Source organism: Pimephales promelas, chromosome 25 (assembly GCF_988280905.1).
Source record: "Pimephales promelas chromosome 25, fPimPro1.hap1.1, whole genome shotgun sequence".
NCBI lineage: Eukaryota > Metazoa > Chordata > Actinopteri > Cypriniformes > Leuciscidae > Pimephales > Pimephales promelas.
The window spans coordinates 21801346-21821561 of record NC_142793.1 but is presented as its reverse complement, the minus strand read 5'-3'; the positions used below and the strand labels follow the sequence as shown (position 1 = coordinate 21821561).

At 37.9% G+C, this 20216-nt stretch overlaps 1 protein-coding gene across 3 annotated transcripts in view; it reads right to left on the bottom strand.

The window, feature by feature from the left end:
- Nucleotides 1–420: 420 nt before the first annotated feature.
- Nucleotides 421–20216, bottom strand: part of tmem266 (transmembrane protein 266) — a 60076-nt gene continuing 40280 nt past the window's right edge. For all 3 annotated transcript variants that reach the window (XM_089127954.1, XM_089127955.1, XM_089127953.1), the window contains 7 exons: nt 16251–16324; nt 14444–14500; nt 13163–13301; nt 10186–10301; nt 7803–7983; nt 5006–5065; nt 421–4040 (listed from right to left, as the gene is read on the bottom strand). In XM_089127954.1, coding sequence (XP_088984080.1) covers nt 3394–4040; nt 5006–5065; nt 7803–7983; nt 10186–10301; nt 13163–13301; nt 14444–14500; nt 16251–16324 — 1274 coding nt within the window. In that variant the 3' untranslated portion in view covers nt 421–3393. The remainder of the gene's footprint in view (nt 4041–5005; nt 5066–7802; nt 7984–10185; nt 10302–13162; nt 13302–14443; nt 14501–16250; nt 16325–20216) is intronic.

Below are 20216 nucleotides of genomic sequence, written 5' to 3'. Positions count from 1 at the left end.
TCGTTTTTTTTTTCAGGCAAAAAATAAAGTTTCTCCAATCTTCTCAAAACTCTGGATTCTGATAGAGGGCCATGGGACTTAGACCTGAGTGCAAAAATGGAGGCTCTAGACCCTTCCAGAGCTGAGATATTGAGATCCCACGTAGCATTTATGCCATTATAAATATCAAACTATATCAATACATCAGTCATGGTTGATTTACTCTCTCTGTATTATTTTCTAGGTTGAACCAGAGTTGACTGAAGCCCTGAAAAAGTGAGACAACTCAGAAAGATGGTACTCACCTGGAGAACTTTACTGGGAACCTGCCTTTAGAAGCTTGAGTGGGATTTTACTCCAGAACACCTGTGTACTTCAGCTAATGTAGACAGCAAACCACTTCTTTTAATAAAAGAATTGAGTGACACGTGGGCTCGAAAGTTTTCTGTTTTACATAATGGTTGCTGTAGACTCATACAGAGTTGTCAAATTCTGCTCCACCTTCAACTCTAATCAAACACCTAAACCAGCTAATCCTGGACACCCCTGCTGTATACTGACCTCAATTATCCAGCAGTTGTGATGGTCTTTTAATCTATTGGTGAAAGTAATTTGCTTTATTTTAACAAGGTATCTATTTGGGCTTGGATGTTCAATAAAACTATCCAATAAACAGACTTCTGCTTTTACTCATTTACAAATGACTAGTATTTTGAATATTTTGGCAAAACAGAACACCTTTGTGGACATCCTTTCTCCTACAACAAACTAGACAAACCAAATTAAGCTGGATTTTTGAATTGACCAACTTTTAATTGCTTGACAATCTCTCCCATTATCAGTTTATAAAATCCCTTGTTGATAACACAGGATTAATTTGTCCTCAGTCAGAAAGCAGATAGATCTTTTTAAAGGCTCATGCTATTGGGGTGGGGGTAAAGGTTTGGGGTTATGACAACATTCTAACCATAATTTCTCATAAAAATCTTCTAATACTGTTTACCTGAAATGTTCGCTTATCGTTTTCTCGGTTTTAAAAATACTTGAGCACTTTTTTTTTCCTCGCATAGAATTTGAATACAAACATCAGCATCAGTAATGTAAGAAAGGCAAAGGTAAGAAATTTGGCTGAATCACACAGCTTGACACATTTGAACATGGATCAAATGTAACCCTGCAGCATTGGGGGGGAGGACTGTACATTGTGTGTCAGTTACATTTCGTACAAATAAACAAATCGACAAAAAAAAAAACTCCCTCCCACGCCACCCTGAATGAGAACACAAGTCTTCCAGCCACACTCCGACATTGGTCTACCGTCTAAAAGAGTGTGTCTTTGCTGGTTTTATACACCACTCACCCAACAGACACACTGAAATTCCTGAAGAATCTTCCAATGATGGCTCCCGAAGTACCCCCCCTGACTCCTTGGAAGGTTGTGCAATTTCGGCAGGAGTGGCACACTTTGAGTGCTCTTGCAGAGTTGGAGAGGGAGAGAGAGTGAAATGTACATCTTTAAGGAGGAACATTGCATGAGGTGGGTAGCAGAGGGCATTAAACTCATGTCACTTCCTGTGCCCCTTTCTGAGAACATGAAACCTGTAGGATAGTGCTGTTCAACACAGAGAGAAAGACAAATTGACTGTGTCCGAAACAAAAAACAACCCCTACCCAGTCACTCAACGTTTGTACGAAGATACACTCTTAATTCCTCAGGGTTCCTCAAATCCAGCCCTGGAAGACCAAGAGTTGCGCTCAAACCCTGATCAAACTGACCTACCAGTTTTTTTCTAGTAACTTCGAAGACTTTGATTAGCTTGTGCGTTTAGCCACTTCTCCACCGTGAGCCCAAACTTTTCTTCTTGCTTAACCATTCCAATCTGTGCCGATCTGGCCCAGCCGGTATGGATATGGTTTCATTTTTCCATTCCGGGGCTCTATGGAATGTAATACAAATGCATCAGTCATTGCCTTGGTAACACAAAAGTTTACATACGGTATGAGATGTAAATAGCGACCCTGTTATGGAGGATGATCAGATATTTCTATTATTAACTGTGTTTACTTTAGCGTGCTTGGCAAGGCACAGAGAAACTGGTAGACAAAGTGACCAATCCTGAGTGGCGACGTCACTACACACAATCTACCAGCACGGTTGGCTAACCACGCTGAGAATCCCGGGGCAAGAACAGTTGGTAAGTGTGCCGTGCCAAACCAAGCTCAAGTGGAAATATAATTATAACTGTTCCTTCATCTTGACGGAAAAGTGGCATTTGATTAGAGTTGACACAGGGCAAGATTTGAGGAACCATGGACACTAATTGGACAACTCAGACTTAAATTGTATTTGAACAATTGCATTTTCCAAACTGCCATGAAACTAATCAACTTGCCCCCCAATTTCCATTCTGGAGTAGTCAAAGCAAGTTGCAGAAAGTCAGTTTGATCCTCAGTATATGATGTGGAGTTTATTTTCCTGAAAATTTTTACAAAGCCAAGTGAATGATGCTTAGGGCCAGATTAGTGTAAGAGTGCAATCCCATAAAAGCACCAATGGGAGTGGAAAGTTCTGCACGTGATCGACTGACGACGCACAAATTAAAGAAGACCGATGCAGCTGGATAATTTCCATAATGACCAACACAATCTACCAAGAAGCAGCGCAAATTAGCATCTGGTTTAAGATGGTAAATAAAGGCGCAAATACCAGTAAATTGAAATCTTAGTAAACCTGGTGTGATTCATGTAAATACTCTCCTCCAATAAATGTAGCATGTGAAAGGAAAACTCCTACAAATCCATATGCAATAAGGTCAGCCACAAAAATAACTGTTCAAGCGCTAATTTTTCACTGCGTGTTTTTAATGCCAAAAGAGGGTTTGCGCTGACGCAAGCTTCTAGTAAAATCTGGCCCTTAGCGTTTTAAAACCTGTTCAGATCTTAAGTCGTACAGTGCATTCCACCACACGATGGGACATGAATCTGGTGAAAAGAAGCAGGGGTGTCCTATCTTGCTCCTGGAGAATTACCTTCATGCAGGGTTTAGCTCCAACCCTTATCGAACACTAAAGAACCCACCAAACCAATCTTTTTTGGGGGATTATTTGAAACCTACAGGAAGGTGTGTTGGAGCACCTAGGAAGGTGACTCTCCAGCAGTAGTGTTGGTCCTGAGTCATTTACATTGATTCGGCAACTACTAGTCTAGCCTAGTCACACTCTTTCAGTAAACCGGATGTTCCACAAACATTGGAATCGGATACGCCTTGATGCCTTCCTACCTCAGGTACTGCCAGTGAAGGCACCATTTTCAGTTTTTCGGACACAGCCAATGAGTAAGTGATATAGAGAGAGAGAGGCCAAGAGAGAGGCTGCTTCAGCTGGTGTTGGTGGTTACTGTCCCACACTTCATGCTCTATGTGTCTGGTATATGGCTCAGTGGAGTATCTGCCGGCTCCATAAGCCTGTACTTCTCCTCCAGAGATGGCTCGGTCCCCTGCAGGTGAATTAGTGGCTTGGTCTGGAATACACCCAGACTTTCCTGGTTTCTCCTGTTGTATATGTTCACCCTGTGCTCCAGTTCCGGACTGGCCTTCACTGACCCTGCCGGACTGGGCAATTTAAGGTTCACCGGGTCCACCCTGCCTTTCTGCGCAAGGCAGGAGTCCTCGGACAAGGAAGAGAGAAGCTCTTTGACCACCGCTCTGGGGTCATGGACGCCCGGTTGCGTCCCGAGGGTCAAAGGGCTGCAGTATGGAGGAGGGCAGCAGCGCTGGCCACTGTAGTCGGAGGTGGAGGCCTCCCGTACGGTAGAGCTGCAGTCAGTTGTGGAGCCCAGCGTGTGGCTGCTGATGCTGTGCTGCCGGGCCGTGAAGCTGCAGCTCGACCGGGACATGGTCGTGCTGGATGCTTCACTTACAGAGCTGACCGTGCGCTCTTGACCACTTCCTGGACCGTCTGCACTGACAAGGGAAGGCGGCAGCTGGTTGGGGTTGGTGGGAAGGTGCACATCGATGGCTGCTGTGGTTATGACACGAGCACCAGGGTCGGGCACTCCGATGTCTGTGTGTACAACAGATTGCACAACTTAGGGAATGAGTGCCGTCCTAAATATTTAAGCATCATTGACAGTGGTCAACGGATATATCAGCCAGACCATTTGGGATTTCAATATTAATTGAGCTGGTTAATTGAATTTCAAGTCAAATTTGAACAAATCTCTAGTTTCAGTTATCTCACGTTTTTTAAATGATATTTCTTGCATACTTATGTTTATATAATTATATATACTGTATATTTCAACATTTTATGGCTCATGAGCAACACTGCCATCCAAATGTTGTCACTGGCCATTGAAAAAATCAGTTGACCACTTATTTGGATGCATGCATCCAATTCATGCAGGAAAAGGTGAATGCACGTCCTGATTTTATAGAGTTAGACACGTTCCTGAGTCAACATATTTTGTTGATCCTGGGCCAAATGTAATCCTAACCAGGGGCTTTTGCACCAGGTAGTTATAGGAACTTATAGGCACCAGGGCAGTTACTTTAAAGGAGTTCCTAGAATTAAAATCATTCCCAGTTCCCTTGCGCTGCAAACACAACAACAAAAAACCCCCCCAAAAAAACAGGTACCTCCGCCATTAGTTCTAGGAACTATGAAAAGGTTCATCTGGTGCAAAAGCCCCTTATATCCCTACCTCTAAACCTAACTCAACCCATAACTTATCCCTAAAATCAGAGGTGAATAACACTTATATAGAAGAAGCAACTAACCCCGGTTGTAAGCCTAAACTTGACGTGAACTGTAAAAATCGGACTGGTTGATTGGAACATCGTTGCACAACATGTTGCACTTGGTGAAATCGGCATGCCAGTAAATGCATATGCAGTTGACATGCAAAAATGATATGCATAGATCAAACCTACAAATAATATATATATATAATAGAACATTGTGTAATCAAACAGAATAATATAAATTCAAATATAATAAAAAAGAAATGAATAACTTTTGAGACTTACCGCTACTTGGCTCACTGTAATACTGACTGATGTAGTTATTCATGTCATCATGAACACTCTCTGAAACAGAACAAATGTAGGTCCATCACAACATAATAAACTCTTTCCCATAACGTTTAAAACAAAACAGAATACTGAAGTTTTTCTGATCATTTTTCTCATTTTACAGCTTTATAATGTTGCTTAAACTAGTGTGCTACTGTGCAAGCAATGCATTAACGTTCTGATTCTGGCCATCCCTGTCTGCTGTTTGGCCTCCTGACCCATAAAGAGTCTGTCTGATGTGGTTGTGGCTGTAGAAGCAGCGGAGGTCATCGGCTGGGCAGAAGCTCTTATGATCCGCCTGGCAGAGCGAGTCTTCGACTGCACTAAGTGCCATCCGCACATCTCTGGAGACGAGACAACTCGCAGCACCTTTTTAAATTCATTTTTCCTGTTTAAAATATTAATCAAACGGAGGCTCGTGAGGAGATGGGGAGCCGACTAAAACACCAGGAAGACGATCCCAGCAGAATAAATAACACATGAGGACGAAGACGACCACACACACACTTTTTTTTTGACTTCTTCCAGGGAGAAAGGAGAAGAAAGAGTTAATATGAAAAAGAAAACAAAAATGTACAATTGTAATCAATGCTTTTGCCAAAATACCATTTTGATTCACACCAGACTAGAATATGTATGTGAGGTCTGACTTAATGTCCTGCACTGCAAAAAAAAAAAAAAAAAAAAAAAAACATCTGAATTTTTGTCTTGTTTTCCAGTAAAACATCCTTAAAACAAGATGCATTTAAGCAGGAAGAAAAATGTGAAGACTTCATATTTTCAGTCGTGTTTATTTTTCTAACCTTATTGGCAGTTTTATCTTGTTGTCACAAAATGTTACATTTCTATTTTAAGATTTGAGGCTTCCTCTCAAATCTTAATCTTTTTATGAAGTCGTTTTATTTATTTTTGGTGTCTCCATCCAGTATGTGAGGAATCCGGTTCCTGAAACTAAGCAGACTTTGGCGAGCGATGATTCAACATGGTCATGTCACGCAGTATCTCTTTGCGGCCGCTCGGCGCAGTAAATTCTCATCTGAACCACAGCGGAGATAAAAGACCTCGCTCTCGCTGAACTCTGAAAGGTAGCCGGCCACAACTTCAAAAAGCAGCTCTTTAAGAAATGAGATCACTCAACAGCTCCTGTATTTTTTGCGTCTTTGTCTTCGGTGCTTAAACGCGTCTAATTCCTGTCTTTGAGGCACCAAATGTAAAATATGGGCGCTAAGAAAGAAGCCCTCAGGCAACCGTCACTCTCTCCCCCGCTCTTCTGTCTCCAGGGGTCGGCCCCTGCTTTGACAGCGTTTCTGTCCATGTGCCGTTTAGAGGAAAGAGCCACGGGCGGGCTCCTGGTGCCCACATTTCCCACAGTCCTCTGGGGGATGAAGTGTGGCTTGCATGAAGACCATTGAGGGGTTTTTCAGGTTAAAGGAACAGATGTTTGTGCCATAGTTGAACACTCTTTCAGGAGGAACAAGGCCCAATGCACAGAGCAGCCTGTGTGTGTGTGTGTGTGTGTTTGTGTGTGTATAACAGCTGTACTCCTGCCAAACAGATCCCAATGTGACCTGACATAATGTGGGGAACAGTATAGCGGTCTGTTATAATGGGATATCATATGATCTGTCCTGCTTGTACTGTCCCAGTAAATGCTGAATGGATGTTGAAGTCTGTGTTTAGAGGCTGGGATGATTTAACTCAGGAGAATCACTAAACTTGAGCCGTTAAATTGAGTATTCTCATTCCATTTCTGTTACACGCAAAATGAAGGCGAGTGAATAGAGAAAAATGATCAGTTAAAAATTTGTATTACTTCCACAGTAACTACATTTTGCACTATTTGTATGAAATGGACAGCTGGTCTAGTCTAGATCTATCTATCTATCTATCTATCTATCTATCTATCTATCTATCTATCTATCTATCTATCTATCTATCTATCTATCTATCTATCTATCTATCTATCTATCTATCTATCTATCTGTATCTATCTATCTATCTATCTATCTATCTATCTATCTATCTGTATCTATCCATCTATATACCTATCTATCTATCTATCTATCTATCTATCTATCTATCTATCTATCTATCTATCTATCTATCTATCTATCTATCTATCTATCTATCTATCTATCTATCTATCTATCTATCCATCTATATACCTATCTATCTATCTATCTATCTATCTATCTATCTATCTATCTATCTATCTATCTATCTATCTATCTATCTATCTATCTATCTATCTATCTATCTATCCATCCATCTATATACCTATCTATATACCTATCTATCTATCTATCTATATACCTATCTATATACCTATCTATATACCTATCTATCTATCTATCTATCTATCTATCTATCTATCTATCTATCTATCTATCTATCTATCTATCTATCTATCTATCTATCTATCTATCTATCTATCTATCTATCTATCCACCAATCTACCAATCTATCCACCAATCTATCTATCTATCCATCCATCCATCCATCCATCCGTCTATCTATCTATCTATCTATCTATCTATCTATCTATCTATCTATCTATCTATCTATCTATCTATCTATCTATCTATCTATCTATCTATCTATCTATCTGTATGTATGTCTATATATCTATCTACAGAAGAATCATACAAAGTTATGCAATTGATACAGTACTGTCCTTAAAGTGGCACATGTATAAAGGTCACTAGATTTGGGTTGTAGGAGCAGGAAAACAGGGATAGGACAGGGCTGGTACCTGGAGCAGGTCTGGGTTCTCTGGTGTGTTTGTCAGATCCAGCGGGGCCCAGACCGTCGATCTCCTGGAAGCTGCTGCTCTGTTTCCCCCATACGTGATGGATCTGCATGGCAGCCTCTCGCTCAGCGGCCAGATCCAGATCCTGCTGCGCCAGATGAGCCCTCAACTGCCTGATCTCAAACTGACAACCAGAGGAACAGAGACTTACTAATACATCGGCCAGGCAGATTGAAGTCACCATGAAATCAAAATTGGTAATTCAGATTACAATGATTTATCTGTGTTTATTTTATGTTGTTTTAATGTTTACCGTTATGAACTCCACATTAATTTAACTGTATTCTAATATCTGCCACCTTGCTCTCTAAATATCAGGAATCACCTTTGGAAAAACCTCTAAATTGGGTGTCACAAGTTCAGAGATTGAAGCTCTTAAACTATAAATTATAATTATAGCTATGGGTAATTATAGGTTTTCCAATTATCATTGCTGATAAGAGAGAAGAGTGGTAATTAAATTAAACTAATTTGTTTAGAATAGCTTTTACTGTAAATGATTGATTGAATTGATTAATCTTCCATGCTTTTTACTGTATTCTTTGTGACTATACTTTGGGCACCTATACTTAAAATGTATTATTATTATTATTATTATTGTTGAATCAACATCCACACACTCAACATAATCAATGACTGCACTGATATCGACAGACCTTAGATCATTTCCCAACACACTCTTCAAGACATTACTAGCACAGTCTTCATTCCCAAGCAGAAGAAACAACAGAAACACATCTAGGGTAAATTGTGTATTCAGTGGTGTGCATTGATCCCTGTCTGTGTTATCTGTCTGGTGGACCCAGGACAGCCTGGACGGGTCACGTGAACACTTTATGTAATACACTGGGTTGGGATTGCAGCTTGAAACGGGAGCTTGCATCACCCGGCGAGACCCGATCAGAAATAAAGCATGAGCTTGGTAAAAATATGCTCTTCAGACACAATTCACTTAGATCAGAGTATCGACATCAGTGGCATGTAATTCTACACAGATAAAAAAAAAAAAATGAGCCCAAAAAGGCTCAATTGCAATAAAATGTCTAAATCTGATCCAATCTGATCCATCAAAACGCAAACATTTTCAATGACATGTGCTGTGTTACTGAGCAGATGAAATTGAAGTGAAATTAGCTTGCGTGTCAGAGTGCTGCCATCTGCTGGTCAAAGGGAGAAAATAGAGCGGTATTTTTGTATACCAATCAGGAGTTGGCATCACACTGGATAATAGGATTTTCCTTTTAGACTATTGCAGAAAATAAGGTCTGTGACTAACAAAAGCTTATACACCTTTTGTTCATCGTGATAATCTTCACGAATGACAACAACTTTTATGAATTTCGAAAGTCCGCAGAATTCAAAAGCTAAACATAGGTTATAAACAAACTACACTAAAAAAAAAAGAAAACAAAAATCGTGAAGCCAAAATGTGGCTTCTGTTTTGATCAACAAATTTTTACTCCTCTCTGCACTTTACTGTTAAAAGACGTAAGTGTTAATAATTTGTAATACAGTCAGGAGCGACTTTCATTTAAAATGATTTTATTGCTGTGTTTTTACATCCATTCAAATGAAGGATTTTACAAATATATATATATGTTTATTTTATATGCTGGAATATGTAGAAATGTAAGTTAACAGAAGACGGACTTTCTTTATTTCATTAAAATATGGTGGAATGTGCAGAAAATAGGTTTAAATGTTCAACAATTTTCTTCCAGTCTGAGACTGTTGCATTTAATCACATTTTTTTGTTTGATGCAATGTGCATAAAGTTGATTTTTGTCTTATTTATTATTGAAACTAGTAATAAAACAAGTTTAAAAAAAGAGAATATTTCATTTGATTACATTTTAGATGATGGAATATGCAGAAAGAATAGAATTAGGCTGAAATGCCTATTGCGTTAGCGTATTCAGGTCATGCATCATGTGTTTGTAACTAAGTAACATGGTAAAGTAACTAATTACTTTTGAAAATACGTAATCAGTAAAGTAACTGGATTACTTTCTTTGAGAAGTAATCTGTAATCAGTAACTAATTACTATTTCCAAGTAACTGCAAACCATGAAACTATTTTTGTATTTAGTGTCGTCCACTTGTGATCCGATCAACCAAAACGCAGGTGTAAACAGGACCTAAAAGATAAGAAAGACCTAAAGAACTAGTGGAGTGGAGTTTAGTGTATGAGTACCTGCGCATCCGTAATAGTCTGGTTTAACAATGGTAGGGACATTTAAAAATCGTGTCACTGGCCTAATAGAAGTGCTTTTTGTGTTATTTTGAGTGCAGGGTGAACAGGAAGCATTAGTTGATCATCACTCACGGCCTGTTCCTGACAGATCTGTGTGAGTCTCTCCAGCTGTTCCTCTCTCATAGCTTTGGTCTTCTCGTACTGCTGGATCTCCATCTCCATCTCCACCTTCACCTGGAGCACGTACGCTACAAAAGAGAAAGAGCAAACTTACTGTATGTACTTGTCTTTGGTAGGACTTCTGATTTGCTCAAATCCTTTCGGAGCAAACACTAACCAAAAATGAACCATGATATTAACACGGCTTGTGTACTGAACATTCATACACTATCGTTCAAAAGTTTGGGGTTGATAAGAGCTTTTAGAAAGTCTCATGCTCTCTAAGGCTGCATTTGTTTGGTCAAATATACAGTAAAAACAGTCATATTGTGAAATTTATTATTACTATTTAAATGAACTGTTTTCTATTTTAATATATTTAACATTTTTATTTATTCAAAAAAAGAACATTAAATATTATTATTAATAATATAGTAAAATTATAAATAATACTATACACTAATATAAATGTGTCTGAATATATTTAAATAGCTCATCTCGGTTCTGAAACAGCTAATCAAATATTAACAGGCTTATTGGTTTCTGAAATCATTCAATGCAGCCAAATGCTAACATCAGCTCCACCCACAGCTAAGCGGAGAGAACATATTTGACCGATATTTCATGAATTGACAATAGCGTCTGACGTTGATTCTCTCAGGCTTGGCTGGGATTGTGCTGAGAGGGCCAAAGGCTTTTCATCAGGTGCTGCTGGCTCTTAATAAAGCCATATCCACATGACCCCTCTTACCATCTACTCGCTTCCCATATCAATTAGACTCTCCTCACACTGGTACCATCTGCCGAGAGAACTCCCAGCATGCTTTGCTGCATGGCAATGTGTTACTCAGTCCCTCAATATTCTTCCTACATTTCAGGATTATTATATATTATTCCATTATTATATTATTCCAAAATCACCATGAAATCAAAATGAACAAATCTTGTTGTTTTTTTTTAAAATTGAATATTACAGTATGTATTATTAATGATTTATCTGTGCACAATTGTTATTTTTATAATAAAATTCAAGTGTCCTCATAATCTTTAATCAAAATAACTTGTGTTGTAATAATGATGTGTTTACTGACACTGTCACTCACATGATATCCACCAATAGCAAACCACAACCATCCAATCAATTTACAATGGACAAAATTTAGCTCCTAATGTTTAAACTAATGTTTATCTGGTGAATAAAAACCGAAATTACACCTGTTTTATTATATTACACATTATATACCCCGATTTTATTATATTTAGAAGAATATCAGTAACCAGACAGTTTCTGGTCTCATTGACTTCCAGAGTAGGAAAAAATATATACTATGAAAGTCAATGGGACCAGAAACGGTCTGGCTAGTGATATTTTTCTAAATATCAGAAAATCGGCTGATTGGATTCCACAACGGACTGTGGGGGAGTTGTAAAATGATCCTATTTCCAAAAAAAGTGGAGTATCCCTTTAAAAAAAAAGAAAAAAAAATATAGATAAAATATACTAATATAAAGAATAAAATAAAAACAGGAACAAACCCTTAATAAATCAAATTGTGTACTGGAGTCTTTTCAAAAGTTCAGCACATGGTGTTTTATGTCCAGCTGTGAACATATCAAGAAACAACCACAGGGTGGCGTAAAACTGAATCCGAATCGCTTGAGCTCACGAATGTTAATTGGTCAGCGTGTCTCTGTCAAATATCAAGCTTTAATTCCTTCTTCATTTTTCAGAGTTCAGATTGCATTACACAGTGTTAATACAACACCAATGCAACACTGAAGTTAAGTATAACGGCAGTATACAGCGGTCTGCTGTTTTTTGCCTACTGTGCACTCTCTCTCTCTCTCTCTTGAGGTGCATGAACGCACACACATGAAACAATGTGTAATTCTCATATCTTGCACATAACCATTCTGGAAGAAAATGGAAAAGATATGGAGAAACAGACATGCATAATACACAAGATTCATGGGCACAAAGCGATTTAGATGTAAATTGGAATAAAAAGGTACACAAGGCAAAAAAAATCTAAGCAAGTTTGCCCTCATATGGACTGCATTGACATGCCACAAACTCATAGTAAGAACAGTCAAAACAATTTAAAGGGATTTGTTCACATTTTTGAGTGAACTATCCCTTTAAAATGTACCTTATATATATAACAATTAGACTAAACATTCTTTGCAAGTAAAGATGTTTTTACTATCATCCTTTGATGATTTCTGTATGTAAATGAGCTCTATTATGAACTGATGCCACATTCATGATTATTTATACATTACATTTTTGTTAGTTTCTAAAATTGTTTTTGGTGAATGCCTGATATTGCATCAGTGCAATGGCGCTATTGTATTCTAATACAGTTTTATTAATATTTTAAATTAGCCTTCACTTTTTTATTTTAAGTTTTTCAATTCACTTTTAGTTTAAGCTTTTTTTTTTGTTATGATTTTTATTACCTCTTAAATAATTCTATATAGCTTTGAATTTTCTTTCAATTTCAGTAATCTTACTATTATTTATCATGTCTTTCATACAGTATGTGACTGTGTCTCTCTCTGGTAGAGATGCTTGTTGTTCGTGACGGCGCTGCACTCGACAGCTCAATGATGTTTAGTGAGAATGAGGGTGACCTGCCCCAGCCATCGATCATGAAAACACTTGCATAAACAGAACCTGTGCCGAGACATTATGGACATCATGCTCCTTTCAGCATCAACAAAAGACCCTGAATCAATCTGAATTTTAATAAGACCACCACTGGCAGCAGCAGAGCGTGCGTGACGTCTATCATAACTCACACTCATTGAGCCGGACAGGACAACAGCTAGTAAAATTAATCAGTTGAATTGGCTAATACATTTACATGATCACATTCTTGAAGAGTTCTTGTTTTTAAGACTTCATAAGGAAACCCTGTGAATGTAGTGTCGTCAAAAAGCAACTGACCGTCAATGATCCTCTTGACTCTCCAGATGCGGAGGGTGATGATGAGGCTGATGGCGTCCCAGGGGCTGCTGGGACCGTTAGCCACCGTGGAGGCCACCATTGGGGCCAGAGAGAGGACAATCACAGCACCGTCAAATACCTGACAAAACAAACAAACAAATGCCAGTGTCGTTTAGCTTGTAACATGTAAAAGTCTTTTTAATATTATGGGCTGTTACACAGCAGGTAATACAATCAACTCATCTTCGTAACAGCATATCTACTTAAATAAATAACTACTTATAATATATACAAATAATAATATATTTGGAATGGAATTTATACTATGTATCCAATAAACTTCAAAATATTTTATAAATGCTTTCAAATAAATTATTTCTGAAAAACATCATATATACATTAATTATTCTTTATGTATTTTAGATATTTTTTCTATTATACAAAACACATGGCTTTTTGGTATCTATGTGCAGGAGTACATATTTAATAAAAACTAGGGCTGTGCAAAAGTTAATTGCGATTAATCACATCCAAAATAAAAGTCTGTGTTTACATAATATTTTGTGTGTGCTGTATATAATTATTTTGTATATATAAATACCTATGCATGCATGTATATATTTAAGAATTATTTGCGCTTAAATTCTGTATATATTTATAAATACATAATCTATATTATATAAATATAAATATTTTATATATGAATAACACATTTTCTTAAATATATACATGCATGTGTGTGTATTTATACATACAGCACACACAAATATATTATGTAAACACAGACTTTTATTTTGGATGCGATTAATCGCAATTAATTTTTGCACAGCCCTAATAAAAACATTAATATATTTAATACACACACACACAGATATATTTACACGCACATGTAAATATAAAATAAATTTGTTCTGTATATATAGAAATATTGATTTCTTTCATGTATATATAGACATATTTATACTTTATATTTACTATAAATATATTATTTACCTTTTGTTTGAATTTATATTAAATTCTTTATCATGTGTTTTCATCAAGTAAATGCTTTTTAAAAATTTCAAATCAGGCACATTTGACAACAAATGTAATATGTAAATGAATGGAACTGAATAGCCAATCCCAGTGCAGTTGGATCAATGGATCCTCTCCTGCTCTGGCAACAATGTGACATTGAGAGAGTGTCACTGTGCCAGAGAGACTCATTCTTCATTAAGTTTCAAGGGCTCGCCCTCTTCCCTCTGTGTCCCCCCTGTACTAATGGGACCCCGGGGAGCTTACCTCAACTTTGTTCTCTATATAATCCCATATCCCGAGCACCACAATCCTAAAGACAGTCTGGGAGAGCAAGAGAGACACAGAATGAAAGAAAACCAGTTACATTTCTGATGGTCAAACACATTGCATTCTGGGAAATCATCCATTAATGAACAACAAACCAAGTTTTGTGAAAACCGAGAGAGAAGCCTTGAAAAAACCTCCCCCCAAAAAACAGGCAAACATTCCTTTTCAAGCGACCCACGAGCAGCGCACGTAAATAATGAGCTTGCAGGGGAAATGTGTACGTAGTGTAATTCGAAATTTAAGTGATATCGAGATGTGGCGGCAACAGAATTCACCTCCATTTGGTGGCGAAATAACCCCGGCGCCTCCGCAAAACCCATTCCCAACCCGAATCATTTTTTTCCCCCTTTCATCTAGTCTCTGAACGCAGCTCATAATATATCAGTGACCTGCAATATGTATTCATAAACCCGCAAGCTGGCGAGATCTCATCGAAACACTCGAAGGAGACGCTGTGTTTTAGTGACTGCTGACTCAGGTGGCACACGGTAGTCTTTTTAGATTTTTTTCTATCTCCTACTTTACTCTCTCTCTCTCTGGCTAAAAGATGAAAGTTTCAGGCCTTCCTGTCTCTTGGCCTCTATCGACAAGTAAAACACAAGTTGAAGGAAATAATTGCAAGTCTGCTTTAAAAGAGTCAGAGACAAATGCAACTGGATCTGAAGAAATGGGAATCAATAGAAGTCAGCACGTGTCGGGACACACACACACACACACACTTTTAAAGTACAGTAACAGCACTATGTGAAACGGCTTTTTCTTGGGTTCAATTAAGATGGCCCTACAGCATAAACATTCAGACGAAGCCTTACATCAAATACTTCCATCCAATAGATCTCGTTGTGGTCTCATTCATTTAAAACAACATACTTTATCGATAATTGTGAAAAAGGCTTTCTAGTAAGCCTGGTGGCTCTCTGTAAATCATGATTGTCTCAGAGTCAGCATCTCGGTTGTTTTAGTCGCCTGAGACCTCTAAACACTCATAGCCGTGAGAATCTTTTATCGCAGAGATTAAATGTGAGCTTTGTTATGTGTTCTTTGTGATGACCTGACCTGAGATGCAGATGGAAAGTAGCTCTGGGGCTAATTCTGGCATATTTACATTGCTGAAAGCTAAGATGCTTATCAATATGCATTGTCCCTTTAAAATAAATAAATAAATAAATAAATAAATGTTACACCGTTATCTTTCATTTAAGTCTCAGACGTTTCTACAAAACTTCATATACACCAAATATTTATGGAAAAACATCATTTATTAACATTTATTTCCATCAAGAGGTGCATCAATCTTGTATTGAGTCCAGCACATCCCAAAGACTTTCACTGAATTTAAGAGTTGTCAATTCACGTGTGAAAATTATTCTTCATGCTCTCTCCCAACCATTCGTTCTCAATTTTAGCATGATGAATCGTAACATCATCATCCTGAAACATGACCATGATGTGTCTTCCTACAGGGTTGTTTAAGAAATGAAAAGCTACACACTCCATCAATAGGATTAAAAGAGCTGTTTCCAAACATGTAACATGTTAGAAACATATGAATCACTGCAATAGTGATCTAATCATAGACTCTTAAATCCAAAATGTATTTTTTTTGTATGTTATAAATAAAATAATAATAAATGTGTATATTATAGAGACGACTTAGTCTTGAAAGAATTGAAGGAGAGATTTTTTCTAATGAGAAATGACTGAGATCTTGAGTGACTTTTCGCAAACAAACATTTACACTCACCTCAGTGAAGAAGACCGACAGGATGACCAGGCTGATCCAGTGGATGATACAGGCGAACTGGAATGCATTGTTAACTGTGGACACAAATCAAAGAGATTCTGCGCTCACAATTCACATAATGATTCTGGATAAAACACAGTCAAATGCAATGAGCTCAAAATAAACAAGTACACTACCATTCAAAAGTGATTGCAAAAGATATGCTTTTTATTTTGAACTTTTTATTCATCAAATTGTTTTACGGTTTCCACAAAAGTATGAAGCAGCTCGACTGTTTTCAACATGTTTTTTGAGCAGCAAATCATCATATTAGAATGATTTCTGAAGGATCACGTGACACTGAAGACTGGAGCAATGATGCGGAAAATTCAGTTTTGCAGCACAGGAATAAATTACATTATAAAATATATTCACCTATCAATGGACTATTTACTCTTCTCCCATCTGGGAGACGATATAGGAGCTTTCGCTGTCGTACGAGCAGATTTAGGAACAGTTTCTGCCCATCTGCGGTCAAGATGTTAAACACTACCTCTAATTTCTGAGACATTGCACTGAGCCCTGCAACTGCACTATTTATTTATATTTATATATTGTAATTATAACTTTTTATGTTTCTTTTAAATTATATTACTACTGTTTGCACTTCTGGTCAGATGCTAACTATGTTTCGTTGGCTTTGTACTTTGTATTTTGTCAGTGACAATAAAATGAATCTGAATCTGAATCTGAAAGAAAACAGTTATTTTAAGTTGTAATAATATTTTAGAATACTGCTGCTTTTACTGTATTTTTAATCCAAGAAATGCAGGCCTGGCGAGAACAAGACTTCTTTCAAAAGTATTAAAAAGTCTTACAGACCCCAAACTTTTAAATGTTAGTGTATTTAGTGTTCAGTTCATTTTAGTGGACTGGTTCATTTGGATGTAATGTTTCAATGAATCAACACTCTTAGAAGAAAAGGTTCTATACAGAACCTTTAAAGGTTCTATACAGAACCTTTAAAGGTTCTATCAGTGCTGTATTTGGAACCCCTAAAAGGTTCTATACACTCTTTAAAAAGGGTTCCTCTGGGTTCTATATAGAACCCTGGTGTTCCATACATGGCCAATAGAACCTTTTACCAAAAAAATGGCTCTATATAGAACCATTTTGGAGTTCCATATATGAAGCGGGGGATGGAACCATTTCTGGTTCTAAATAGAACCATTTCTTCTAAGAGTGAATGTTCAAATGAATGAATCAAAGTTGTTGGATGATGGCACGCTACATTACATTTTGATCAAATACATTACAAATACTGTAACTTAGTCATTTTAATTTAAATATTATAAAATATGAATTTCTGATAATTCTAATAATAGGCAAAGATACATTATTTACAATAAAACCTTTTCCTCTATTTTTACCTTAAGAAAGTGAAAAGGGTGAATTTTGGTTTCATTTTCAATGTTGATGAGGAAAGTTATTTGTTTTTCAAAAAAAAAACAAAACAAAAAAAAACAGATAGCATACAAGTAGCGTCATCTGGGCCAACTATGGCACATATGGCTCAGTTCTGGCAGCGGCAAAGCTCATCTGGGTCGCATCTGGCCCACAACTCACACTAAACCCAGCTTTATGTGTGTGGGCCAGATACAGATATGACCGCTGCCAGAACTGAGCCATGTGTGCCATAGCTGGCCCAGATGAGGACACTCAGGTTGAGTCATGCGGTATGTGGGCCAGAAGAATGTGGGAGATGTGGGCCAAAACTAGGCCAGATGTCATTTGCGATCAGATTTCCAAATGATTTGCTAATCAGCTCATACAAATCATTAAACTGGTTCACATTGTCTGTTTCTGAATCATCATTAATAGTCACTTGAAAAGTTACGCTAAAAAATGAATTACTAGCTACTACTTACATCTTTACCAGTGTAATTAGATCAATGCAGTAAATCACCCTATTTAAAAAGAATTGCATAACTTATTACTTACTAAATACCATATCAACCTAAACCAGTTGAACAAAACAAATCAATCAGTTAATAATTATATATAAAATTGCATAAAATATTTACATATTGATGTACTGTACGTTTACATAACACACGAAAACCTGGGGGGCAAAAAATGGGCCATTTATTCTTCAGAATTATCCTCATATGAAACTACTCCTCCTTACAGGGACTTTTCGAGTGGGAAGCCAAATTCCCTGTACGAGCCGCAAGCCGAAGACAGTCACTGCTCAATCTCATTACGGCAGCCGCCTGAACTGAAAGCATTTGGCATTTGAGATTTGATATTGCACCCAATCCGCGTCCTGCATCTGTCTATTTATCCGCTCCATTACGGTACAAGAGATCTACTGCATTCAGTTATCACCCGGCCTCCCTCCCTCCCCGCCCATATGTCTTAGTTTGCTCTGTTCACTGATCTGTCCATCAGCCCATTCATCTCCCTCAATCCCTCCTTCCATTAATCTCGCCGGCCGGTCGCTGTCCTGCACTCCTTCACTCTTCTCTCTCTCCGTTCCAATCCATCTCCCCCTCAATCTGTCTTTCGGGAGTTTGTAAAGGCCAGAGAAGACATAGAGATATAGGCTGACTTATGCTTCTGTCATCTCTCACATTTCTCTCTTTAGTGCGCACTCATCTGCACGCTGAGCCGTGATTTTTCGCCATAGCATGAATGGGGATCTCCATTGGGATTTACAATAGGCTCTTACGAGAGATGAAAATGTCCAGGCAAATAGCAGCATGTTTATTGAGAATAATCTCGGCGGAGATTAGTTCAACAATTGCAGATGTATGGTTATGAGAGATGGTGTATACTATCTGCATACTTTTCAATTGTCAAGATTGTATTATGAGAATATGAAATGCATGTGGTTTATTAGGTTGGGAAATGAAAACCAGTTCTTATTCAGGACCTACTGAATATTTAAAGATCTAAATCTAATCTAAACAAACGACTCTTAGTGAATCACTCTGAATCCCAAACAACTGATTCTTTTAAGGCGTTTCTTTCAGTGAATTAAAAACATACAGCGTGACCAGTGTAGTCCAATTCCTCAACGAATGACTCATGTGAGTTCTTTTTAGTAAATCAAAACATACAGTGTGACCAGAGTTATCCAAATCCCAGACAAATGACATGCATATCGACCAGTATAGGCTGATTCTGTATGAATGACTCTTATAAACTACTGTATGTATTCGATTCCCAAACTAATTATTATGAACTATTTCTTCCAAGCGAATCAAAAGTGGTGTGAATCCCAAACACAGGATTCTTTTAAAGGGGTCATGAACTGGCTTTTTAAATTCGAATATATTGTTGTCTGAGGTCAACTTATGACGTTCGCTTGTTTTTTTACATTCAAAAACATCAAAATGAATAAGTAATAGGCTATTTTCTACCCTAGTTTTGAGCCTAGCTCAAAAACGCTCGGTTTGTATGGGCGTCTCGCAATGAAATGTCGTCAAATGTTGTAAAATGGCAACCAGAATGATTCGTCCATACATTCGACCCAGAGTCCGTGTGTTGCATCATTCCTGTCAGATCCAATATAGACGACACACACCGTTCTTTACTCTTCGGTCTGCAAATCCAGTCTTGTTTACAAAACAATCCTCAGTGAAATGAAGCGAACAGACGGACAATGTTTTACCCTCATCAGCTGGAACGTCATTAAAAATAAAGTTTAACCATGCTAATTTCCTATTGGGATCCAGATGAAGCGTATGCAGCGACTGTCTTCTTCCACATGGCACATCACAATATTCTGTATTGCTCGGTAGCTCGATCCGGTTTGTCATCACGAGGTAAGCATCTATGTTAATTAGCTAATGCGCGAATCGGTGGGCGGGGCTAAACCGGCCGTGTTAAAGTGGGCGTTGATCTTCTTCTGCGGGGGTGGTGTTTTGTCCTCTTTGACGTCATAGTTCCCCACTTTGAAAAACTGGGGAACTGGGAAGTAGT